A 20,173-nucleotide genomic window follows, 5' to 3' on the forward strand; every position below is an offset into this window, starting at 1 on the left:
TCTTGCAGATGGAGGATTCCCCCAATAGGGTTAGGATTGTGACCCCCTCCCCTTGGGAGGAGGCACAAAGAGGGTGTACCCACCCTCAGGGCTGGTAGCCATTGGCTACTAACCCCCCAGACCTAAACACGCCCTTAAATTTAGTATTTAAGGGCTACCCTGAACCCTAGAAAATTAGATTCCTGCAACTACAAGAAGAAGGACTGCCCAGCTGAAAACCCCTGCAGCGGAAGACCAGAAGACGACAACTGCCTTGGCTCCAGAAACTCACCGGCCTGTCTCCTGCCTTCCAAAGATCCTGCTCCAGCGACGCCTTCCGAAGGGACCAGCGACCTCGACATCCTCTGAGGACTGCCCCTGCTTCGAAAAGACAAGAAACTCCCGAGGACAGCGGACCTGCTCCAAGAAAGGCTGCAACTTTGTTTCCAGCAGCTTTAAAGAACCCTGCAAGCTCCCCGCAAGAAGCGTGAGACTTGCAACACTGCACCCGGCGACCCCGACTCGGCTGGTGGAGACCCGACACCTCAGGAGGGACCCCAGGACTACTCTGATACTGTGAGTACCAAAACCTGTCCCCCCTGAGCCCCCACAGCGCCGCCTGCAGAGGGAATCCCGAGGCTTCCCCTGACCGCGACTCTTTGAATCCAAAGTCCCGACGCCTGGGAGAGACCCTGCACCCGCAGCCCCCAGGACCTGAAGGACCGGACTTTCACTGGAGAAGTGACCCCCAGGAGTCCCTCTCCCTTGCCCAAGTGGAGGTTTCCCCGAGGAACCCCCCCCTTGCCTGCCTGCAGCGCTGAAGAGATCCCGAGATCTCCCATTGACTTCCAATACAAACCCGACGCTTGTTTCTACACTGCACCCGGCCGCCCCCGCGCTGCTGAGGGTGAAATTTCTGTGTGGGCTTGTGTCCCCCCCGGTGCCCTACAAAACCCCCCTGGTCTGCCCTCCGAAGACGCGGGTACTTACCTGCAAGCAGACCGGAACCGGGGCACCCCCTTCTCTCCATTCTAGCCTATGCGGTTTGGGCACCACTTTGGACTCTGCACCTGACCGGCCCTGAGCTGCTGGTGTGGTGACTTTGGGGTTGCTCTGAACCCCCAACGGTGGGCTACCTTGGACCAAGAACTGAACCCTGTAAGTGTCTTACTTACCTGGTAAAACTAACCAAAACTTACCTCCCCTAGGAACTGTGAAAATTGCACTAAGTGTCCACTTTTAAAACAGCTATTTGTGAATAACTTGAAAAGTATACATGCAATTTTGATGATTTGAAGTTCCTAAAGTACTTACCTGCAATACCTTTCGAATGAGATATTACATGTAGAATTTGAACCTGTGGTTCTTAAAATAAACTAAGAAAAGATATTTTTCTATACAAAAACCTATTGGCTGGATTTGTCTCTGAGTGTGTGTACCTCATTTATTGTCTATGTGTATGTACAACAAATGCTTAACACTACTCCTTGGATAAGCCTACTGCTCGACCACACTACCACAAAATAGAGCATTAGTATTATCTATTTTTACCACTATCTTACCTCTAAGGGGAACCCTTGGACTCTGTGCATGCTATTCCTTACTTTGAAATAGCACATACAGAGCCAACTTCCTACAAGTTAGTACTGGTAAAGGGCACCGGCCATTCAGCTGTTACTCCTGTGTCACTACAAGCAACTTGCCTATTTCAACCCAAGCCTCATGCTCCACTGGGGATCAACTCTGAGGCCTGCCTACTCCACCCAAAATGTCTTATTTCAAAGACCAAGAAATACAGTGGGGCCCTGCCAGATTGGATAACCAATGGCCCACCTACCTAAAGTACCAACTTACTGCGACCGAATACTTGAGGCTCAATTCATTATGACTAATTAATTTGGTACTGTGGGTAGCAAAACCTAAACCAATAGAGAGTGTGTGATCAGTGGCAAAGTACATGAACAGATGATTAGGAAAGAGTGACCAGCAAGTTGGGAAATAAGTTTATGGCACACCCATACTGAAAGAATAACTGCCATATGGGGCATGTAACACCACTGAGGTATCAAGATGTAAAAAGGGGCGGAAGGAGGCCTAGGTTGGGGTATAAATAGTTGTCAAGGGGATAGGAATGGGATGCCGAAACTCAGCTGTGAGTAGCGAAAGCCAGGAGAGCGAAAGTCATGACAAACAGCGGTCTATGCATACAGAAGTGGCAAATAGTAGATATCAGTGGTCAGGTGGACATATGAGTAACAGGCACAACTTGTTGAACGGAGTCGTAAAAGATGGTATATAGAGCAAGAGGCTGACCCCCCCCCCCGACCCCCCCAACAGCAGAGAGCTTTGTACACATTGCTGAACCTGAACACTTTAACAGCCTTATGACCACCTCAGCATCAACTGAGTGCTCATATAGGTGCATATTTAAAATAAATCTAATGCCATTCCAAACCCCATTACCGGTGACACCAAGAACATGTCATTTCAAACTGTAAAGGATGCCTCTCGTCCCACCTACTGGAACTTGGATGCATACCTTTTAAAGCATCTATTCAATGATTTTCCAAATGCAAACTACAGCTGATCAAAGATTTATTTTATACAACTTCAATGTATTTCATTTCCCTGGCACAACTGTAATAGTTCAAAATCCAGACATATTTTTCTAGCGATGACATTTCAAACGAATATAACTTATTGCTATGGTAACACAAACTAAGAGAGTTGTACAAGTCCACTGACAAAGAAAGTGCAGATAAACACTAATGCTGATTTTAAATACCATTCCTATTTCCTGTAAATTTGATATGCTTTGGGTTTCCATAAAAATGTTTACAACAGCTTCTAAGTACCAAAAGAAGGGCTTAAATGAGTTTCTTCATACCTCTGTTTAATACCCCTTCCCACATAATCAAACGTTACTCAACATACTAAAAAAATCATACTTTCACAAAAACACCTTTCCAGCGTTTGATACAGGAATGCCAAGTCTTAACTCCCTCACAATATCTCTAAAATATTTCCTATGATCCATTACACAGGCTCAAAGACCTCAAATCTCTTACCTTGTCCAAATATCTCATCATGTGCAAACGTGCGTGACAAACGGCATATGCCTGCTTAACGACTCTCATGCAACAGTAACATGGCTCAAAGAACTGTCTTCAATTAATAGACTGCATTTAAAACCACATTTTCTACCCAATTCTAGTGCTCTAATCTTGAATTCTTACCATCCCTCTTCGATTCACCAATTCAGGGCTCGAAAAATCCACTCGACCACTCACACTGGCGAGTCTTATTTGAACAGGTGGAGCTATTTTTAAAACTTACTTGTCCCTTCTGGCGAGTTGACACTGAACAGGTGTTCTGTTCATTTGAAAAGTGGAGGTGCAATAAAAGATGCCTTTAAATCTTGTTCTTATGTCACATTTGCTCTGTGTTCACAGACAGAGGTCAAAAGTCAGTTTTTCTTACAATTAATTTTCCTTCTGACTGCAGAGTTCCAGGATTTTGTAAGGTGAACTGTGTGACCTGCTGCTTAGAATGTAAAATAAAAGGATATAGGGTGTCAGGTTTTTCCTAACCAACAACATTTAAATGACCAAGTCAACTGTGCAAACATTTCAAAATATATTTCAGTAGTTATGAAAGTCCTTTTTTTATATTTGTGTGATGAAAAAATATTTTAATAGGATGAAAACAAATCAGAATACTTTACATGTTGCTGTGCAAAGGATGTTTTCTGAAACCCAAGTTTCACAGATTGTTAATACACTATATAGTTTTATCAGTAAAGCTGCAGGTTAGTGGAGAGGTTTTTGGACATTTCTTGGAAAGTTACTGTGTGTAGATGACAATATGTTAACACATCATGGTTTAGTAATATATTTATTAAAGCTGAGTGTTTACACAAACTGAGAAACACTCTTGCCCAGATAGCAATGTTGTTAGTAAACTAAAATAAGTCTCAGGTTATGTGGGCTAGATCTCATGGGTATGTGGTCTAGATTCTTGTGATGCATGCAGCAAACTTTAGCCTACTTAATCAAACAAAAGAGGGTTTTTTGCACTGCAGAATTGCTGAGCTCACATATTTGAAGGTGCAATCATATGTAAGAATTAAGAAAAAGGCGACTCTGTAAACTATTTGCCTAGGATCACACAATTTGAGACTTGTTTACGGGTCAAGTACATTACAGTTAGGTCAAGTAGATTATTTAAGTTACTCGATCTGCAGGTCTAGTAACATTTATATGATTTTTTGAGCCCTGCTATTCCAAAGCAATATACCATTCCACATCGAATACAGTGTCTCAAACACTGCCCTCCTTCTACCACAGCAATATCCTCAAACTGGAACCAGATTCGAATGCATGAATTCCTGCAACTACCTAACCTAAGACCCCTCCAAGAACACCAAAAGGAGACAAACTATAAGCCCCAACCAGGCTCTACTGAATGCAATCTAACTGTTAACTACAGTGGTGCAAACACACACGGTGCTCCAGTGAAAATTGGGTTGTTTGTTGGATGAGTAGGTGTGAGCCCTTCTCATCAACAGCCACAATTATTGTCATGGTGAACCACAAGAAGTCACTGAATATATCCGTGCATAAACCTCTGGTAGTTACTTGTGTTAAACTTGTGCAATGTGGAAAGCATTTTTTTGCAGCACACAGATACTAAAAAAGTTAAAATACACCACAAGCAAAATAACACACACATTTAGAAAAATTGAGTAAAATGTAATGAATTATTTAACACTAAAAAGCCAAAAATCTAATCAGTTGAAAGAAATATATGCATTTTCAAAGATTTAAGTGAAGTATAGGGTTTTAAAGCAGAATGCACATTTCACGGCTATAGAGTCATGCAAGACCGAGGGAAAGCCACAGATTCAAGCCAACTGCAATGGAGTGCCGGCTGGATATAGGGACCAGGTTAGCCCTGCTAAAAAAGTTACCTTCTAAAGTCCATCACAAAGAGTGATGTCGTGTATGGTCGACACTGCAGTACAAATCACTGTAAATCTCTAGTACAGGGGACACTGGTTTGGTATAAGAGTCTGTAGAATCACTGTGCCTCTGTCATTATAGCCATCTCTTAAATTTGGAGCTTCCAGGATAGGCTGGCGCCCGACTAATGCCTCGATATTCGAATGTACGGACCTTGTCCAGACAGATTCCTCTCGACCTCATGCTTCCTCCAGAAATTCTCACCTGTATTTAATGCTCTGTACTTTGTTTTTGAAATATTAATTTTCAGGCCGTGGGAATCACAGAAGTTGTGGAATCGATCAAACAAGTTCTGGAGGCCCACTGGAGTAAGTGAGATTAAAATAGTGTCATCAGCAAAGAGAAGAGCTTGAATTGATACACTGTTCGGAATGGAGGAATCATGGGTACGACTCATTAAATTATAACTCACACTATTACTATACAAAAAAATAAAGTAGAGGCTAGAACACATTCTGGATGGACACCTCTGTGAAACTGAGAACATTCTGTTAGCTCACCCTCCCTCCCCCCCCCATCAGGCTTGGGCGTAGTTACCTCTGTGAAATATTATTTTAGAGCAGGTGTTTCAATAACGAGCTATCAGTAGCTCACAGAAACCTGCAGAGTACCTCCCAACCTTGAGTTCATTTTTAAACTAGGACTGCAATAAGTGTTGCTTTTACTTTTAAAGGAAAGGAAAGGAAAGGCAGTGTTTGTTTTGCATTATTATCAGGCTGCTGAAAGCCGAGCATGATAATGAGCAATGTTCCTCTCAGATTTATGACCCTGTTGGGTCACAGAGGTTCAGTACTGATGCAAAGAGGTATTTAACTCTTAAATCAACTCAGTATTGGAGGTGAGAACAAAATAATGTTTCTGACTGCTTTTAACTGAGAAAACATAAAAGAGTTTACTCAATTATTAGGTTAACTTTTCATTGTAATTGTATCCCATTTCAAAGTGTCCCAAACAGGAGGAATCTTGCTCCCAGTGACAGGCAGACAGTGCTATATTTATGAATGGGAAACACAGTAATTTCGGGTTTTTTTATGGAAGACATTTAAAGTGGAGAAAAATGTTTCTATGAAACATTAAGTCTTAACGTTTTCCCTACTTTTGATAAAGCCAATTGAGTCTAAATGCTTTATGAAGCATTTTTCTTCACTTTAAATTCCTCCCATTTAAACAAATGACTAGATTTGTTCTATTATAAATATGGCACCATGTCTGCATGCCACTGGGTGCAAAATGCCTGCTGTTTGTAAATGCAAAACTTTGAGATGAGAGAAATTAAAATGATAGGTTTTATGGAATGTGCATAAACAAAGTTAACTCTTCAGTTGAATTTTCTCCCATTTCAAAGTGTCACATTTACACACAAAAGACATCTTGCTCACAGGGGTTGGAAGACACACTGCCATTATTATAACTGGAAAACACAGCCATTTTTTTAAAATGGAAAAAGCTTAAAGTGCAGAAAAAGTTCCCTATTACGAACATTTTTGCTGAACATTTTTCTGCACTTTAAAGTTTTCCCATTATCAAAAAAATGTTTGTATATTTGTGTTGTACATGTAACAGTACCATGTATGGCGAAAGGTATGTCCTCAAGTACATACAGGGCAGAATGTTCATACATCCCAACAGACCCCACGTTGTTGCACATGGCAGTCCTGTCGTAGGACCTGTAATCACAGAGTTTTGTTCATAGTATTGGGTTCCATGGACATTACGTTCAAAGTCGAGGAAAGGAAGCTGGGTAAGGGGTTGTCTGATAACAATGCAATAGTTCCTTGGCCTTCAGTAGCTCACAACGGTTTTCAATTATCAGAAGTAGTTAAGAATTACAGAAAAGGTTGGCGACCCCCGTTATAGAGAGTAATGGCGCCAGCACATCCATAGACAGGAGGCACTTCCACATTTTGGCCTGGGACCTAATTCAAAAGCAGCCTTCATGTTCACAAAAGGCCTGTATAGGTGTTTCTCCCTGATCTTGATATACTTCCAGCACATAACATTCAAAGGACCTGATCAATGGTGCTAACCTCGGCTCTGAAGCCAGTCTGAATTGAGTATCTTCCATCCACTTTACCCAGGACTTGCCTATGAAACAACTTTTGCATGTTATCTAGTAAGGAAATCAGTCTATAATTACTGGCGACTCCTCCATCAGCCTTCGTTTGGGTTGGTATAGTTATGCCACCCTCCCAAAAAGTCAGGAATACTCCCACTTGCCATAATGGCATCGGTCATCAAGTTATGTTTTGGGTCAAAACTTCTATTTTTGATCAATATAGATTCCCTGGGATCATGTCACATCACAACCATATGCCTTACCACATTTTTAGCAATTCAATAACAGTCTGTGTATCCGATATTGAGAAAGCGTACTCTTGACAAAAAGCTTCATCAGACCTAGAAGACTGATCATGGGTTGCTGTACTACCGGGAACACTGCTATACAAAGATAGTCTATAAAAGTGTTGTACACACTTATGAGCTTGGATAAAGTGATCTATTCCAGTGGTTCCCTCGCAATATGCATGGCATATAGTATGCCAAAGGCCATTATTTAAGGAAATATGCATTAGTTATGCATTCTGTTTCAGTACCTCATATCCATCAGAAAGTAACCCAACCTCCTGCAGTAGGGACTCAAAGGTGCATGCTTCATCCTTACCCGAGGGTGATGACAATTGCAAGTTCTCAAACCAAGACAGAATGTTAGAGATGCAAGTTGAATAGCCCCTACTGTGCAAGGCTCAACGTAGTTAAATACCAGACCTGTTATGTTCACTGTCATTTATAACCAATACATAGCAATTTACACCAATGAGGTGGGGTACACATGGACTGGTAATTTGTGAACTTTCAAGAGATTTGTTTTTGTGCATGTGACTAATGGCAGGTCTATGCCGCTAACACAGAAAGGGCCTAACACAGAAAGGGTCTGACACCCTTGTTGCGACTTTCTGAATTTAGGGATGTTCACCAGATGTAGTGTGCTCTAGGTCTGGTAGATAGGCAGACAGATAGGGAGATCTAATGATTATGTGCATAGCCATGCATGGTCTTAAGGCAGAAGCAAAGAGCTATGAAGATGGAGTGCTTACGCATAGACAGCCAGTGAAGTAGGGGAAGAGGAATAGAAATACTGATGGTCTTGCTATGACCTAATATGAGATGAGATGAGCACATGCATTCGTTCCCCTTTGATAGTTTGGACGAACCACTTTAGTGGCAAGCAAATCCCTCCCAATTTCACCAAACTGATGTGCAGACGAGCCTCTGACAAAGACCTCTGATCTCCACCTCTCCTTAACACCCCAAACTAGAATCAATGCATCAGTCACAAACATCTGTGCTGGGTGGGGTAGAGAGACAAGCCTGCCACTGAACAAGCAGTCAACACTGCAGTTCTTTCTCATTCGCCTTCAACGCCTGGATGGACTCTGACAAGTTCCCTTGGTGCGATCCCAATGCACAGCCTGCACGTCTTAGCTGGTGTGGTCCATTGGCAAGATGCCGAAGGCCAAGATACCCAGACGTCTCAGAACACTCTCACTGCGTCCCAGGGTCAAGGGCTTAAACATCAGGATCATAGCCCAAATGTCCTGGACTCGTTGAGGCAGTGGAAACCGCACTGTATCCAGGAAGGCTCAGATGAATAGGAGCCACTGTGAATGGGTCAATTGTGAAATGGGCACATTGATGGAAAATCCCAATGAGGTCAACAAGCGGCCATCGTCTGGAAGTGTCTAACGACTTCCTGAGGTTTAACACCCTGAGGAGCCAGTTGTCAAAGTATGGGAAGACTGGTATTCACAGCCTCAACAGGTGGGCTGTGACAACCACCATCATCTTTGTGAACTCCCCTGGTAACACCAGTGGGGAGCCTGCTCTTGGCCTACCACAACCCGCAGGTAGCACCTGTTGGAAGCAGAACAGGAATATGGAAATAGGCGCTCTGCAAATCCAATGCCACCATCCAGTCTCCATGATCGAGGGTAGAAAGAACTTGGCCCACAGTGAGCAGTTTGAACTTTTCCTTCCAGAGAAAGAAATCCAGAGAGAGGAGATCTACAATGGAACAAAGGCCTCCATATTTCTTCAGCATCAGGAAATAACTGGAGTAACAGCCAGCCCGTTCTCTGAGGTCAGCAACCCAACTATGCCTCCTTTTGCTAAGAGAGCCTGAACTTTTCTGCAGAGTAAAGACAAATGGTCATCCAGAAGGTGTTGTGATGTTGAAGGCATATCCAGAGGATAAGACAGAAAATAAGCATGTGAGGTGAGGTACACATGGACTTTGCCTCTGCTAATATGCTCTGCCAAAGCCTCGAAATGGTCAAAGTTGCTGATGGGACTACCAAGTAGGCTTGCCTAGGTCTGGAGAGCAAGCAGTAACTACACTCTTTGAACCTTTTTAAGGCTAAGTCAGCCTTTGCTCTAAACTGCATAAAGCCCTCAAGGGGCATGTCCATCAAGGACTGTTAGAAGTCGGGGGGGAAAGTGTGTGAAACAAATCCAGGTGAGGTACGAAGCGTAACACTGGTCCAGACTACACTACCCAGACAGTTAGTGGAATCCAAACACCATGGAATAGAATACTTTGCTGGGTCCTTACCATCTAAAAATCAAAGTTCTGACACTGTTGGGATTTCCTATGAGACAGTGGGCAAGAAGTCCTCCACTCTGTCCCACGCTTGCGAATAACTGCCAAGGAGGCAAGAAGAATTTACAGACATGAGGGCAGAGCTGGCAGAGAAAGGCAAATGTTTCCATCTGTTCAAACTTTCTGTCAATGGGAGCCGTGGGTAAGGAATAGGGGTTCAGGCAACTGGTGGACGTCTGTACCACCAAGCTCCCTCGAGTAGGATGCTGGAGGAGAAACTCAGGATCTTCCAGAGCAAGTCTGTGTTGCCTCGCCACCTGCGCATTCAATGTTTTTTGTTTATATGATTATATAGCTGCTTCAAATTAAATATCTTATTACTACAATACCATTGTTTGAGGGCTATGGTGATTAAAGAGAAAAGAATTGTAGTAGATTGATAACAAAGTCATGTTTTTAAATGTTTTCTAAAGGAAAATGCTTCCGAATGACTTCTCTGCACACTGAGTGGCATAGTATTGCAGATCTTTGGTGCACAATACCTATTCTTCCCTTGTGAACTATTGGGATCCCTGAGAGCAAAGAATCACAAGCTTGATCTGTTGTGTTATGTGGCGGCCCAAAAATATATTTTATCAATAACAACATTAGCATAGGTGTTAGAATCAGTACGAACTTATAACCAGCCAATAAAACATGTCATTTTTGCAAATCAGACAACGGCATTCAGGCTACAAGTGATTCAAACTAATAATTCAAAGCTCTTCCACCCAGCCCTTGGGAAGACCAAACACAGCATTCAGTGCCTTGAAGCTGAAGAAGCCCTAGTCACTTAGTACACAGTTTTCAAGTTCCATGTCTCCTGCAGCTAAAAAATACTTTAAAAAATTAACTACACGCCCATCTCCCTGCCACCTATACAAACTTGCAACATTCCTGGACCAGAGTAAAGAGACCGATTGTTTTAATCTAAAGCTTCTTTTCATAAGCCCATATCTACTCCAGCAGCAAACCCCTGCCTGAATAAATGCAGAATACATATTTGAGCCATGTCTGCACTACAAGCAGCATCTTCCATACAGGGAGTGCAGAATTATTAGGCAAATGAGTATTTTGACCACATCATCCTCTTTATGCATGTTGTCTTACTCCAAGCTGTATAGGCTCGAAAGCCTACTACCAATTAAGCATATTAGGTGATGTGCATCTCTGTAATGAGAAGGGGTGTGGTCTAATGACATCAACACCCTATATCAGGTGTGCATAATTATTAGGCAACTTCCTTTCCTTTGGCAAAATGGATCAAAAGAAGGACTTGACAGGCTCCGAAAAGTCAAAAATAGTGAGATATCTTGCAGAGGGATGCAGCACTCTTAAAATTGCAAAGCTTCTGAAGCGTGATCATCGAACAATCAAGCGTTTCATTCAAAATAGTCAACAGGGTCGAAAGAAGCGTGTGGAAAAACCAAGGCGCAAAATAACTGCCCATGAACTGAGAAAAGTCAAGCGTGCAGCTGCCACGATGCCACTTGCCACCAGTTTGGCCATATTTCAGAGCTGCAACATCACTGGAGTGCCCAAAAGCACAAGGTGTGCTATACTCCGAGACATGGCCAAGGTAAGAAAGGCTGAAAGACGACCACCACTGAACAAGACACACAAGCTGAAACGTCAAGACTGGGCCAATAAATATCTCAAGACTGATTTTTCTATGGTTTTATGGACTGATGAAATGAGAGTGAGTCTTGATGGGCCAGATGGATGGGCCCGTGGCTGGATTGGTAAAGGGCAGAGAGCTCCAGTCCGACTCAGACGCCAGCAAGGTGGAGGTGGAGTACTGGTTTGGGCTGGTATCATCAAAGATGAGCTTGTGGGGCCTTTTCGGGTTGAGGATGGAGTCAAGCTCAACTCCCAGTCCTACTGCCAGTTCCTGGAAGACACCTTCTTCAAGCAGTGGTACAGGAAGAAGTCTGCATCCTTCAAGAAAAACATGGTTTTCATGCAGGACAATGCTCCATCACACGCGTCCAAGTACTCCACAGCGTGGCTGGCAAGAAAGGGTATAAAAGAAGGAAATCTAATGACATGGCCTCCTTGTTCACCTGATCTGAACCCCATTGAGAACCTGTGGTCCATCATCAAATGTGAGATTTACAAGGAGGGAAAACAGTACACCTCTCTGAACAGTGTCTGGGAGGCTGTGGTTGCTGCTGCACGCAATGTTGATGGTGAACAGATCAAAACACTGACAGAATCCATGGATGGCAGGCTTTTGAGTGTTCTTGCAAAGAAAGGTGGCTATATTGGTCACTGATTTTTTTTTTTTTTTTTTTGAATGTCAGAAATGTATATTTGTGAATGTTGAGATGTTATATTGGTTTCACTGGTAATAATAAATAATTGAATTGGGTATATATATTTTTTTTGTTAAGTTGCCTAATAATTATGCACAGTAATAGTCACCTGCACACACAGATATCCCCCTAACATAGCTAAAACTAAAAACAAACTAAAAACTACTTCCAAAAATATTCAGCTTTGATATTAATGAGTTTTTTGGGTTCATTGAGAACATGGTTGTTGTTCAATAATAAAATTAATCCTCAAAAATACAACTTGCCTAATAATTCTGCACTCCCTGTATATCCGGTGCATTATTCTGTTTGAGCAATGGAAAAATATATGACATCAGAAGCTAACCATTATAAGAGACAGAATACTTTAAGGTTTGCTGGGCTAAAGAAGAGGCTTGCAGTCCAGAGGGTTTGCAAGAAGTGTCAGAAAAGGACAATATGGATTTACTCGGTGGGTGAAGTTTCTTATAAAGTCCTTACACCAAAGACATACACACCAGACTGTTAAATAGTACCACTTCCAAAAGTGAAATAAAATAGAAAGTGATCAGAGATTCTCACATGACTAATATGGACAAAAACTTCTACCTAGATATCATTCACTAAATGTGGGATCCAAACCGTTGCTTGACAATTGGGAGTATGACATTTGCTCTGGTCTCCGACATCCGTATTTTGGGGGAGGGAGGGAGTTGGCTGTTTACTCAGTTTGTCGAACAGAAACATGTAAAAAACGGGGGAAATGACTGACTCGTGAAACTAAATGTTGACAGTCTGAGAATTGATAAATTTAGCTCACCATCTCCTTCATCCACAATAGCCTGTATTACAATGGGGAAGACTCCTCGATCCAAGTCGTAGTTTAGCTGAGGAGGAAAATAAAAAAATAAAAAAAGACATAATCAAGTGATTATGCGAAGTCATGCACAATGCTCAGGCAGGGACACTGTCCTGTGAATAAACTTGCATGCTCACACCGCAATATAAGTGATATTTTAGTTTTTAATGGCGCACACAGAGATGAGGTGAATACTTATGTTCCAAATTTAAGCATAGATTATTCGATTCCAGCTACACTTTCAAATTTGGAAATACCTACCTACTCTCCAATATCAAAGTAATGAACGTCCATTTTCTAAAATGAGAGAGAGAAGCTAAAAGCATACTTCACCACTAGATTGTGAAGACTTCATATTCCAGTACCAAACAAAGAAAAATCCAACAATGCAACATCAAATAGATTTTTGAATGACCATGAATTAATCACAGACTGTAAATTACCCACACCTCAGCAGCTAACTTTGAATGAACAGAGCTGGGTCCAACAAGCACACATCACAAATCTGAGGAAATTTGTACAACCTGGACACTGCTTAGAAGCTGCCTAAACTTCCATTAAGATAAAGTTCTGTCCACATGTCAATAGAGAGAACGATACAACCACGACGCTACTGAACAAGACAGTGTAAGAAAAATGGGATTAATATTTGGAGGTGGAGGTCTAACTGCGTAAAGAAATAATCATAACCCATGCCACGGTGAACTTTTAAAATCAGTAAAGTATCCGGAACTCAACCCCTGGTAACTATGGCACAAAGCAGACAGGCTTACCTTAAGTCAATGTGTAAAGTATTTATGCAGCACCCAAACCGTATTAGAAAACAATGTAAAATGTAACAAACAAAATGACAGCAAAACGACAAAAACTCCAACAAGGGGAAATAGAGAAATTATATTTTTATCTTTTATGTAGGAATAACGACAAGAAACATAAAATGCCAATTATAGGAAATGGTCAGGGTACACCAGGATCTATGCACATTTCGCCGGTGACCATAATGGTATGTGCATCAGATACACCAACTAGGTTCATCCCAATCAAAGATTTTACCTTTTGATTTTAGTCCCAATCCACCATTGTAGTACATTTCAAAAGCTTTTCAAGGACTTCAGTGGAGGCACTTTGCGAACCACAGTGTCAGACATAGGCCAACACAGTTCCAGTTGTGCTGATCAACTGAGCAGTTGCAAGTAAGGCATAATGTAGCTTGTTGTATTATTGTAGTTTAAACAGGAGGTCATCCTTATGACACTTGGAGTCCACATCTTTGTTCTGGGTACAAGAGAGTTCAGGCCTTCAACGATCATGTTTGGTCACAGGATGAGAAGAACCCTGTGCAGTTCACTTCTGTTCTTCCTCAGGTCTAGGCGTGTTCTGAAGTGGTGCAGGGAGATGCCAACATGTATGCCTGCCACAAGCTATTGGAAACACCCTAACCAATGGGGTAAAAGTACCTGACACCAACCCACATTGGGCATTTTCAAAAGCAAACGGCCTCTGCCACACTAAACTGGTGCTTCGAGTGCTGGGAGATTGTGCAGGGTGTACACTATGGTAATCCTAAATTCCTCCCACATCTAGCACTAAAATCTGTATGGGCAGACACTGTACCCCATTACACCTAGAGACAGAAGTTTTGTAGAATAAAGCAGGCTTTTCCAAGAACCAGACAAAAGATACACAAGAACAGTTTGGGCATCCTGTCTGCTTTCCTTTCAAATATGCAGACAGTGCTATATGCACAGCAAAGCAGGTCCTTCACGAATAATGCAGAGAATTGCTTTGGCATTCACTTTCCCTTCCTTTCAGTGCGCCCCAGTATTATATGTAAAACCCCAGCAGACCTGTCAAGCAGGCTTTGAATCTCAAGCCAGGTTTGCCACTGTAATGTCAAAAACGATGTTATGTTCATTGTCCAGCATATTCTGGTTCAGAGAAGTCACCCATTCCATTTCAGGTCAATCTATTGCTTGCTTGTCGGAGGCACTTCACACCAATTCAAATGCTGGTTGGCAGAAGTGGGAGAGCTAATGGAAATTTAGTCTCCATGAAGTCTGGGCAGGGGAAAAATACATTTCTAAAAGCTACTTTCCCTAATTATTTATTAAAACCCCTACTTCACCACTGAATTGGAATATTAATACCTATTAAAAATAGTGGTTTCATTATTTTTCACACTATTTCCATTACAGAGACACAGTCTTAGGATTTTAATTGGTATTCTGGTTTTCTACATATAACAGCTAGGCCTGCCACAGAGAAAGAAAGATTTTGGCTGCTAATTACAATGAGGCCAAGTTATCATTAAATGTCTGCCATTTATACAGAAGGTTACCTGATTTGCCCATGACCCTAGCTGCTCTCTTCTACCTAATATCCATTATTTACAGACATTATTTATGGACAGCATTACTCGATTATACATTGAATGGGTACGTTGTATCCACTTACTATGAACTATATTTCTAAAACATAGTGAGTTTGGGACTTTATGCAACCACTTTCTATTATTATGTGATTGTTGAGTTCCATTACTGTTTCTGGGACTGCCTGCAACACGGCCAAGTCCCAAGTTTCCTTAAGTCATCAACAGACAGGCATCAGTACATTGTCACAGGAAGGCGCTCCCCTGCAGTTATGACTTACACCGATTAAGTATACTCTTAGGTCATACCCACCTTTAATTATATAATTATTTTGCTTTACTTGGATTGTTCCCATGTTGAATGTGTTTGTGGCTCAACTAAATTAATTGAGATCCATCATTCGATTCAAGACTATTAGATTGGTAATTGGTGCCTACCTGACAATCGTTTACACTTGTTTTGTTCACCTCAACACTATGGTGTTGGAAGCACAGCTATTGTAATGTTTTATCTTTTATCTATCACGTTTATGTCACCCTGTCACTCCACTTATCATTATTCCCTATTGCTTGTGCATGAGAGACAGGGGTGGATGAGGCATACTTCCTACGTTGTTGATACCTGAATCATATCAGTGAACACAGGTGGAGGTTACTGGTACATCAAGCTGATTGTGGTCATTGTTAACATCATCCATGTCATTGATATTGGATTGGATTTCATGTACCTTACAACCATGAAAAAGTGAAGAGTGTGAAGAAACATGTGTTAGCTGTTGATGTCAGAATACATGTTTTTTGAAGAGATTGATGCTTCTGCATGTCAATAAAATAACAGGATTTGACCTGCTTTCTATGAACCGTTATTTTGAAAACTTGTAACATTTTTGGACTTAGTTTTCAGTGCTATGGTATTCTCCTATACATATTCGTACAGTGAGTCTGTTTAAGCCACCACTGTGTATGCCTTGGGTAGTAGAGCATCCAATACCAAAAAGCACTAACCTAATATAACAGTTCGGACATACTTAAAAGTCCTCTATTACTGGAGAAGAGGGGTCTGTAGCAACAAAGCCTGATAAAACTGATTCTGCACTACAGATGTCTCGGATATAGAGGCAGTGATTTGTCAACTATGGTTAGCTACCAAATATAGGTAGAGGTTGACACTGAAATCAGGCTCCGATACCCACCTACATACTAAGAGAGGGAGCTCCAAACACTTACACCAAACAAAGGTACTGCAAGCTCTGCAATGATAGCAGGTGACCAACTGCACTTTTACTTTTCTGTACTCATAAGAGCTCCTAAACAAGGCAGACAGCTGTGTGTTGAAGATACACTCCAAAACTTTGTAATAGCTTCTTAGCACTGGTTGATCGATGTGTGTTAGCAAAGTTCCTGTGACTTTGTTCTGATTGACTAAGACCTAAGCCCGGGGTTCTTAGTGAAAGATAATCTCTCGCTATAGGCAAGGCACAAAGATGCATGAACTACAGATCTAACTCTGTTCCTTAGTTATCACTTTGGTACTGGACCAGTAGACTTAAAGGTGTCACATCAAAAAGCAATCCTGGACAGATTAAGAGGTGTCACCCCAAAACAATCCAACAAATAAGTCAATGATGATGTGGATGGTGTGGAAGGGAACAACTGTGAAATCCTGGTGCCTCGTTAGAGGTCAATGGTATAGGTAAGGGATGTTAGGTGGAGGAGGCAGCGGGCAAAAAAAAAAAAAAAAAAACACAAAAAAATAAAACAGTGGTCTGCTGACCTGGAGTTCAGCCTCTATGTCCACTTATAGACAATGTCTATTTAAGGAAATTCACAGACCAGGCAGGGCTGACTGGTTCCTATACTTGTAACAGACAGACACAAATTATGAGCCAGCATCCACCATGAAGTCCCATAGGTGCCTTTTTCAGGGCCTCTATCCCAAAAGCTACCCATCTTGGTAAAGGTTTTCCAGTAAAGAGGGAGCACACAGATCCGGAGGCACTCACTACTGTCACTGGTGGAAGTAGTATACTCTGGGATCTGCTTTGGTTAAGGTCACGCTTAACACAGGCTTCAAGGGCAATATCTATGTTTAGGAAAGTGCCCCTTTTTGACATGGCATGCTCACCCCCACTTTTTGCCTGGTAATTGATTCAGTTTTGACAGAAAGCGCACTAGGTTCCTGCTAACCAAGTCACCAGTGACCGACCTCTTTTGCTAAAACTCTGCAATTGTTCCCCAATTGGCAATACCTTTGCCCCCTGGCAAGTCCCTAGTAAATGGTACCCCTGGTACCTAGGCCATGGGTACCAAACAGGGTCTCCAAGGGCTGCAGCATGTATTATGCCAGCCTTAGTGACCTCACACCTAACAAATGCAGATTGCCATTGCAGGCTGTGTGTCTTGGCACAGCGAAAAGTGAAAACATGACATGGGACACAGCCTGTGTGCCCTGTCCCCTAACACTGCGTGCAAATATATGTCAGTCACCCCAACAGCAGGCCTTACAGCTCTCAGATAGGGTGCATTATGTGAAGGCATATCTGCAAGAGCAGATATGCACCTCTAAGTCTTGGTCGATTCTTAGACAGAGTGAGGGAGCAGAGAAGCCATTTTAAGTACATGTGCTGAACACTGATCAATATGAGTTCCCCACCTAATTGACGGCTTCACTGAAAATAGGGATGTTTGGTATCAACTATCTTTATTAATAAATCCTCACTGATGCTAGTGGTGGATTTATAAATACATGCACCCAGAGGGCACCTTAGAGGTCCCCCTGAAAACCTACCAACTACCCATGTAAGGACTGATTAGGTTTAGCCAGCCTGCCATCACCAGACAAGATTCTGGTCTCCTGGGGTGAGAATCTTTCCTCTTGAGCAGTCAGAAACAAAGCCTGCGCTGGGCAAGGTTTTTACACACTCCACCAAACAGGATGACCTGCAAATCTGCATTCCAAGGCAGGGGGCTTCAAAGACGTCCACTGCCCTTGGTATGCAGACCTAGCTTCACTCAAAGGAGAGATGGCGACCCTCCTGCCCCAGGGCCCATTTGGCACCAGGACAGGCGGGAAATTTAGAAATCGGAGATGTGTCCACGCCTCAGGTCAGTCCCACCCTTAAGGCGAGCTGCCTGATGTGGACACCACATTTAGAAATCTGCCATTTTTGTTTTGGCAGAAGTAGGAACCCCCGGGGCAGAGTCATGCCACTTCCCACAGGAAGTGGTCATACAAGGGGCGTACTGACCCCAAGGGTAAGTAGCCCATTGGCTACTACCCTACACTACTCTAAACACCCCTAAATTCGGTATTGAGGGGAGCCCATGGAACCAGGAAATCAGCTTCCTGCTGACTAACGAAGGACACTCAAGAACCGCAAAAGCAAAACCCAAGGAAGAAGCACCCAATTTGGGACAAGCCCTACCGGCCTGTCTGCTGTTCCCACCGATTTGCCCCAAAGTCGACTCTTCCTGCAAGATGCTTTGCCTTCAATACTCTAGGAAGCCTGTCTGCCTTCCACAAAGAACCAGGAACTCCCCTGGATCAGCAGAGCTGCTTCCCTGCATCTTGCATGGACCCCATGAGACCGGAGAGGACTCAGACCACAAACATCTGACACAGGAAAACACAACTGCACCCGAGTTGAAGTGGGCCAACGTGGTCCCCCAACCCTCCAGAGATAAAGTCCACCTTGGAATTGCCCATTGTGGCCTCACCGACGCCACCTGAAGCCTCTGCCTGCAGTTCCCCTCAACCAAGGGTGCGCCAATGAAGAAACCCCGACACCTCTGCACTCATCACCCGTGGCCCGTGGAGAAGAGGGCCAAAGGTGACTTTCCGTCCCGAGCATCTCAAGACTAAACCAACCTATTGGTTCTCCTCGACTGGACTCTCTGTACAAGCCTGCAGCCTCTTTTCAACTGGACCGACCCCCATTGACTAACTTTGAGCACCTGACGCCGTACTACATCTCTGCACCCGGCCACCCTAGCGCTGCCGGTTGTGACCTGTTGGTGTGGTCCTGATCCTTATGTCCAATACTTACCTCAAGTCTAGGAGATTGGTCCAGTGAGTCACTGTACTACACCTGAATGCAATACTTGCTTTTCTCTCCACAGGATAACATTGCAGCTTCCAAAAATTGCACTGTCAACTTTTGAAAACTGCAAAGATCTTTCTTGCAGCACATACTTACCTGATCCTATTGATTTGGGTTCCTAAAAAATCTAAAGATACTTGTTATTTTTGTAAAGTGGTGTGGATCCCCCTGAGTCGTATGTCTCATTTATTCATTGTGGGTGTATTTGCAGATGCCTGCCACCCCTCTCTGATAAGCCTAAGGCTACTCGACCACACTACCCCCTAAAAGAGCACCATGGGATTGCTAGAGCAAGCCCCTGTCCACTAGTAAGGGAAACCCTGGACTCTTTGCAGGATATCCTCATTTTGATATATCAGACAAAGAGCCAGTTTCCCACAAGCTGGGACACAAGAACCAGGAAGATGGTATAGACAAGACTTCTCAAACCAGTAGCTCGTGAGCTACTGGTAGCTCTCCAGCTATCTGTGAGTAGCTCTCCTGTATGCAGCCCAGCCTATTAAATCACAAGCCTTTGTTTGTTTGAATTAATACGTATGTATATCAAAACACAAAAGTTGGTTTTCGAGAAGAAAATGTGTATTTTAGGAACTAATCATTTTCAAAATATATTTAAATTTAATATTTGACTGATGAATATGAAACAGTGGAGTCTAATTATTAATAATCTTACCTTGGTGTCACTGCCATTGCAGCTATCGCTGTTAAGTATTATTCATGAAGAGGCATCTCAAATTTAAAAGGCCATTTTTGCATCACTTCTAGCAACTCTGCACTGAGGTGGTCACTGCTGCTAATCTTGCATATACTAATTCATTCTTGTCCGATGTAGTCAGCACTTATAATATTAGTAGCAAGGGTGATTTCCATTAAACAGAAGTAGCTCTTATTACTTAAAAGGTTGGAAACCCCTGGT

General features: G+C 42.7%; 1 protein-coding gene across 6 annotated transcripts in view; it reads right to left on the bottom strand.

The window, feature by feature from the left end:
* Positions 1-20,173, bottom strand: part of MGRN1 (mahogunin ring finger 1) — a 321,313-nt gene that overhangs the window by 234,645 nt on the left and 66,495 nt on the right. For all 6 annotated transcript variants that reach the window (XR_011199103.1, XM_069210484.1, XM_069210481.1 and 3 more), the window contains exon 7: positions 12,751-12,817. Coding sequence is in view for 5 of the 6 variants with exons in the window: in XM_069210484.1 (XP_069066585.1) it covers positions 12,751-12,817 (67 nt within the window). In the remaining variant the exon portion in view is untranslated. The remainder of the gene's footprint in view (positions 1-12,750; positions 12,818-20,173) is intronic.

Source organism: Pleurodeles waltl, chromosome 10, assembly GCF_031143425.1.
Source record: "Pleurodeles waltl isolate 20211129_DDA chromosome 10, aPleWal1.hap1.20221129, whole genome shotgun sequence".
In the NCBI taxonomy this organism is placed as follows: domain Eukaryota; kingdom Metazoa; phylum Chordata; class Amphibia; order Caudata; family Salamandridae; genus Pleurodeles; species Pleurodeles waltl.